This window comes from Lygodium microphyllum, chromosome 5 (genome assembly GCF_053477565.2).
Source record: "Lygodium microphyllum isolate KBCC chromosome 5, Lygodium_microphyllum_v1.1.10, whole genome shotgun sequence".
In the NCBI taxonomy this organism is placed as follows: Eukaryota; Viridiplantae; Streptophyta; class Polypodiopsida; order Schizaeales; family Lygodiaceae; genus Lygodium; species Lygodium microphyllum.
The window spans coordinates 105,994,505-106,000,634 of record NC_141139.1 but is presented as its reverse complement, the minus strand read 5'-3'; the positions used below and the strand labels follow the sequence as shown (position 1 = coordinate 106,000,634).

The following is a 6,130-nucleotide window of genomic DNA, read 5'->3' as shown; positions in this document are numbered from 1 at the left end:
ACCTGTAGCCGTAAGGACTTCAGTTCTAAGCTAGTCTAAATTGTTATCAAGAAGCTCACCTTCTTTTCTTCTAAACACCATATTATTCTGCTTGTGCCATATAAATTTCAACACCACTCCAGTGACCAGATTGATGAGATTCCAAGTGTTATCGTCAAAATTCAAGTGATTTGCAAAGAAGGCATTTGACCTCAAATTAGCTTCCTTAAGCCATTTTTTAATGGTCATCCACACTGGCCTAACATGCAAGTAGTCTCAAAAGACATGCTTTTCAGTTTCCTCATCTTTTCCACAAAATGGGCAGAAAGGAGAAACTTTGATCCTCTTTGTAAGCCTGGCCCTCAAGGGCAGCTGGCAGCTTTCTAATCAAAATTCTCCATCTTAATACATTGATTCTAAAGGATGGCGAGGCTTTCCACACAATACTAGCTCTTCTTTTCCAGGTATTCATTACTACCATGAGGCATTCCTTTTTCCACTTGTGCTTCAATTCCAGCAAAACTATCTTGAAATCAACTAGACTCTTACACAAGGCCAAGGCTTTCCCAGAAGGACCACAATGTCAGGAAGCATAAGAGTCATTTTTCTACACAACAGATGTTGGCCAATTTGATCTGCAAGATTGCATCACTGTTCGCAACCAATCACACTCGCTCATTCAAACCATACACTCCAGAGCATGCAAACTCATCATGCACATACTAGATGCATCCCAAGCATCAATCCAGTTCTTTGCAGTGCATCTATACCATCTATACCTGGGGCTTTCCCAAACTTCATGGCAAAAACAACCTGTCCAGTTCTTTGCAATGCATCTATACCATCTATACCTGCACTTTCCCAAACTTCATGGCAAAAACAGCCTGCTTGATTTCATCCAAACTAAAGTGCCTATCGAATAACAGAACTTGATTCATGAGGACCTTGTTAACAACACCTCTTAGGAAATTATCCTCTCCCTAGAAACCCAAACACTTCCTTTGGAGGCATTCCAAGAGTGGAGGCCAAATGTTCTCTGAATGCTCTAGCATACACCCTGTTGATTGATAACCCCAGTTATGGACTCTTTCTGTTTTTCCCTGAGCTTGGCAAAGTAGAAGGCAGGCATTAGGACCATCCCCGAGGATCCTGCACCCACTGTCCTTTGAGCTACACTTTAGCTGCTTGCAAGATACTTTTCATCAGCACGACGTCTAAGACAATACAAGAAGTTAAAAATCGGTGAAAACGTGAAAGCCGTTACATCTTGAGACCATACGACAAGGTTTTAAACAAGTGTAATTAGCTTCCAAAACTAACAAATGATCCTGCACCAATACACCCTGCTAATTGATAACCCCAGTTATGGACTCTTTTTTTGTTTCGCCTTGAGCTTGGCAAAGTAGAAATACCATCGCCAAAGAACTCCCACTATCCCTTGAGCTGCACTTTAGCTGCTTGCAAGGTACTGTTCATCAACACGACCATCTTAAGGCCTCAAAAACTAGCAAATCAATGAAATGTGAAAAGCAGTTGCATCTTAAGACAACTTTTGGTTTTATGCTTTGCAAGGTACTCACTAGTTTCAAAACTTTAAAAATTAGTGAAATTGAAAGCACTATTGCCTTTGGCCAAACTATAAGTTTCTAAAAAAATGTAATTAGTTAAAAATCAATGAAATATGAAAGCCAATACATCTTAAGGCCATATGACAAGTCTCTAAACAAATGTAATTAGCTTCAAAAAAATATCCTACATTTAAAAAGACACATTCAATCTTTGGAGGACAACCCCTCTTTTGAAGGCAAGGACTTGAGAGAAAACTGTAGAGCAAATATCTTTGGAGGACTTCCCCACGAAAAATTAAAAAGCCATTGACCATTTCGGCCCCTGCTTGAAAGAGAAGCAAAAGGAGAGACAACGGTGAAAGGAGAAAGCCCTTCTCGCTTCTACTACTTGACTAACATATCCTATAGTGAATCATCCTCCCGAGAGGTCAAGTAAAGGCCGTATTCCTACTAATTTTGTTAGAACGTGGAAGAACAACCCTCTTGCATCCTATTATCACTTTGCTGCCACGAATTTTGCAAAAAGAAGCATACCTGGACAGAACGAGTGCTTCAACATATTCATCGATCTAATAAACAAAAACCCCAAAAAACCTAAGCTTGGCTATATGCATCAACATACCTTTGGGATTGAACTTGCCCAAAACGTAACAAATGACTCATCTGCAAGGATTGCCGGCAGGAATGTAACAACAAACAAGCAAGAAAACCACTTCATACTTCTGACTATGTCATACTGTATACTTGGAATTCCACTGTCAGACAAAGCTGTTTTACTGGTTCACGTTACTACTTCTGACGGCCGATGTGATATTGTATACTTGGAATTCCACTTTCAGATAAATTGTTTCGCTAGTTTACGTTTCTTCTCGATAGATTTTTATAATCTCTTCTGCTTGACACCTTTTCAACTGCTAACAGTGTTCTATTTTATTTTGCACAGTTTTCTTGCACAGAAGACCACAACAGCAAGTCATGACTCTGTCTTTATCAAGACATAACTACAAAAAGATCACAAGAGAGAGGCATGGCTGATGTAAAAGCCAAACCTGCTGGCAATAATTTCTCCATCTAAGAGCTTTTGGGTGTGAGTGGTAGGTAGAATGTACAGTGGCAAACGGGGAGAGCTCTAGACAGAAGCGTACCAGAGAATTGCTCACAAAAATATGGGTAAAAATGAAATTTGAGTGATGTGTAGTGAATGAGTGTGTAGCAGCAGGGGACGAATTGAGACATCCCCAAATGCCTCCTCTCTCTATCCTGTCTTTCCGACTCCAGTGGTTAGCCCAAAACCATAGGGGAAGAGTGGATCATAATTGGAATCGCCGTAATTCATGGGCAGCTGGCTCACATTCTTGAACCAAGTACGTGGTGATTTGCCTTGGAAGTCATAGTCGCCAAACAGTACATCAGCCACGCCTTGCCCTTCACTCCCAGGAAGCCATGCTGCCACTAGGGCTCCCATCACGGGCAGGTAAGGCTCCACCACCAGTGGCCTCCCTGATATCAGCACCACCACACACTCCACTGACCCACACACATTCTGAATGATGTTGATGCCGTCCTGTGGAATGGTCAGATTGTTGCTGTCCCCGAACATCTCTGTGTATGGCGGTTCACCCACCACCACCACTGCATATGCATAGTTGCTGCTAGCCACCGAACCTGCATCGGGTGACACCTCATACACAACCTGCGTTGATGGGCTCACTGCGCTCTTGATGCCATCAAGAATTGTAGTTCCTGATCAAACAAAGGAAGAGTGAACACATTTCAACAATAGATTTGGATAGCACGCAGACTTGCCAGCATACAGAAATATGTGGCACATGTCTAGGTACATGTGTGCACAATGTAAAAGCACAGCAGCTTGTTAGACATACATATATGATGGCAGACACATGCTACACACACTACATACACCTCAAAATTTGATTCCTTACCTACTGTAGTGGCTCCAGGGCTCCCTTGCCAGCTTATAGTCCAGCCTCCGCATTGCAGGCCAATGTCATTGGCATGACTACCTGCAACAAGGATCTTGGGTGCAGTCTTACTGAGAGGCAACATTTTGCTAGTGGCATCCTTTCCATTCTTCAGAAGTACCAAGGACTTCCGTACTGCCTGCCTTGCTAGATCCCTATGCTCTTGATTTCCAACCATGCCAAGCAAAGACCTGTCTGACATTGGCTTCTCAAAAAGCCCAGCAGTAAACTTGACACGAAGAATTCTGCGCACTGCATCATTTATCCTGTTTATACTTATAAGTCCAGAGTTCACTTGAGCAGTGGCAATATTGATAAAATCTTCATAGTTGAAAGGAACCATGACCTGTGATTATGACATGGCAGGATAAGTCTGAATGCTGCACTGAGGTACAGAAATCACAAAAAGAAAAAGGCACTAAAAGCACTAACCATGTCTAATCCAGCATTCAGAGCCGCGTTGACACTATAACTGTAATTTGCACCAGCAGGACTTGTAATACGCTCAAGTGCTTGCCAGTCTGATATCGTAAATCCCTGAAGCAAAGGCAGCATAAGCATTCAATGTAAATTTGAAAACTATAATCATGAACAAACACTCTCGTGCTCTATCCGTACCTGAAAGCCCATCCTCTGCTTAAGAATATCGGACACCAAAAACTTATTAGCACTCATTTTTTCCCCATTCCAGCTTGAGTACGAGATCATAATGGTAGAAACCCCATCAGCGATAGCATTGTAATATGGAGTCATATGAATGCTGCGGAGTTCACTATAGGAAGCGACAGTATTGTTCTCATCTATCCCATTAACTGTTCCTCCATCGCCAACATAATGCTTGGCACAGGCAACAACATTGGAGCTGCAACAGTAAACTTACCGTCAGAAAAGGAACTTTAGCAGAAAACGAACATCCTAAACGTTGATTGTACATGATTATGAGGACTCCAATCCACTGAAGGTGATAGCAGAACAAAGCTTAGCTAAGAAGCCGCACCTTCCTCCAACATATGGCATGCCTTTGGGGTATCCTTGTGGGGGAGTTCCCTGTAGCCCTAGAATAGTTTGCGACATGGTCTGAACAAGTTCAGGATCTTCACTATAGCTTTCATAGCAGCGTCCCCACCTTGGATCTCTTGAAACCTGCAATTATCAATCCATAAGTTCCCACCTTGGATCTCTTCTGCAATTATCTAGGATGGGTACGGATTACCACATAAACGGAAGCAAGAGACCTAGGGTAAAAGAGACAAGTACCGCAATACAAGGAGCAAAAGCATAGGGTATCCCGGTGGCTCTAACTTCCAATGCAGTAGCTGCCCCTATGTTCTGGGCTAAAGAGGAATCTCTGTCAAAAGAAAAACGAATGAATATAACGTATACATCAAACAACGAAAATCAGGCTTAACTGGATGAGAGTGTTTTGTGGCGTACCTTGTGGCTCCTAAGCCAATGTTGTGGGGAAATATAGTAGCCCCATACACATTATTGTGACCATGCACTGCATCTATTCCGTATATCATAGGAATACCTAGTCTTGTCCCTAAAGCTCCTGTTTGGAACCCATCAACCATGTCGGCCCATGCGCTTGGTGATGCGTTAGGAGCCGGAGCACTGCCTCCACCACTCAGAACGCTTCCTGGTAGCACATGGAAGACCATGAACATGTTAACCGCAGAACAGGCCTTGCATTAGCATCGACAACTACAGCCAAAACCAAGCAATAGCTCTCTTCTGCAGTTCCGCCGTAAACCGGCAGTAAATCAACGTGTAAAAGTCATCTTCCCCAGCACGCCTGTACACAGGTGGAACTTGCACTAGCATGGAGGATGTGAGAATGCCCCTACATGTAATGTGCCAAAGTAATACTGAGCACAGTGCACATCCATGCTGCAAGTTCAGGCTAGGGACCTGCTCAGCATGTGAACTGCAAGATCCCAGTTAAATAAAACAAATCATCAGAACTGCTACTAGGCTTACCTATGAAGTAGTTCTGAACAATGGCAGGAGTGGCAACGCTGCGTTCGATTTGGGTCATCTGGCCGATCTTCTCTGCGAGCGTCATTCGGCCCAGGAGGTCCTCAACTCTGGCGTCCACAGATTGGGAGGGATCCTTGTACACAGGTGTGGCAGTGTTGGAGGTATCATCGCAGGAGACGAGTGAAGAGCAGGAGAGCAAGAGGGCCAGGGGCCATACCCAGTGGAAGCGGCCCATGGCAGGCAACAATGAGGGTGGGTGTGAGTGTTTGAGTTGGGACTACTAGGGAGGGAGAGCGGCGGCTGAGACAGATCAGTTTCCTAATATGCAGGGAGGGGGAGGGAGAGGTTTGTTTATTTGTAGGTCGGGGGGGAGATGTGGGTTTTGTGATGTTGTTGCTCCTCACGATGCTTTGTTTTGCGTTTGTGTTTGCCGTGCGCGTTAACGTTAATGCCTTCGCTTTTTTTTCTTTCTTTTTGGGGCTTATCTCCCGACTGTTCTTTTGTCTCTTCTTCTTCTTCTTCTTCTTCTTCTTCTTCTTCTCTCTCTCTCTCTCTCTCTCTGTGGGAGACTGGAGTCGGAAGCGCCTCTCGCTAAGAGCTATCCTTGTGTTTCTCTCTCAC

At 43.8% G+C, this 6,130-nt stretch overlaps 1 protein-coding gene across 1 annotated transcript; it reads right to left on the bottom strand.

Moving 5' to 3' along the window:
- Positions 1-2,451: 2,451 nt before the first annotated feature.
- Positions 2,452-6,130, bottom strand: LOC148036248 (uncharacterized). The gene is made up of 8 exons (XM_087678261.1): positions 5,510-6,130; positions 4,964-5,168; positions 4,787-4,877; positions 4,527-4,672; positions 4,148-4,391; positions 3,962-4,066; positions 3,491-3,875; positions 2,452-3,290 (listed from the first exon to the last, which is right to left on the bottom strand). Exons 1-8 carry the CDS (start codon positions 5,742-5,744, stop codon positions 2,803-2,805), a joined length of 1,899 nt encoding a protein of 632 aa, XP_087534387.1. The 5' UTR covers positions 5,745-6,130; the 3' UTR covers positions 2,452-2,802.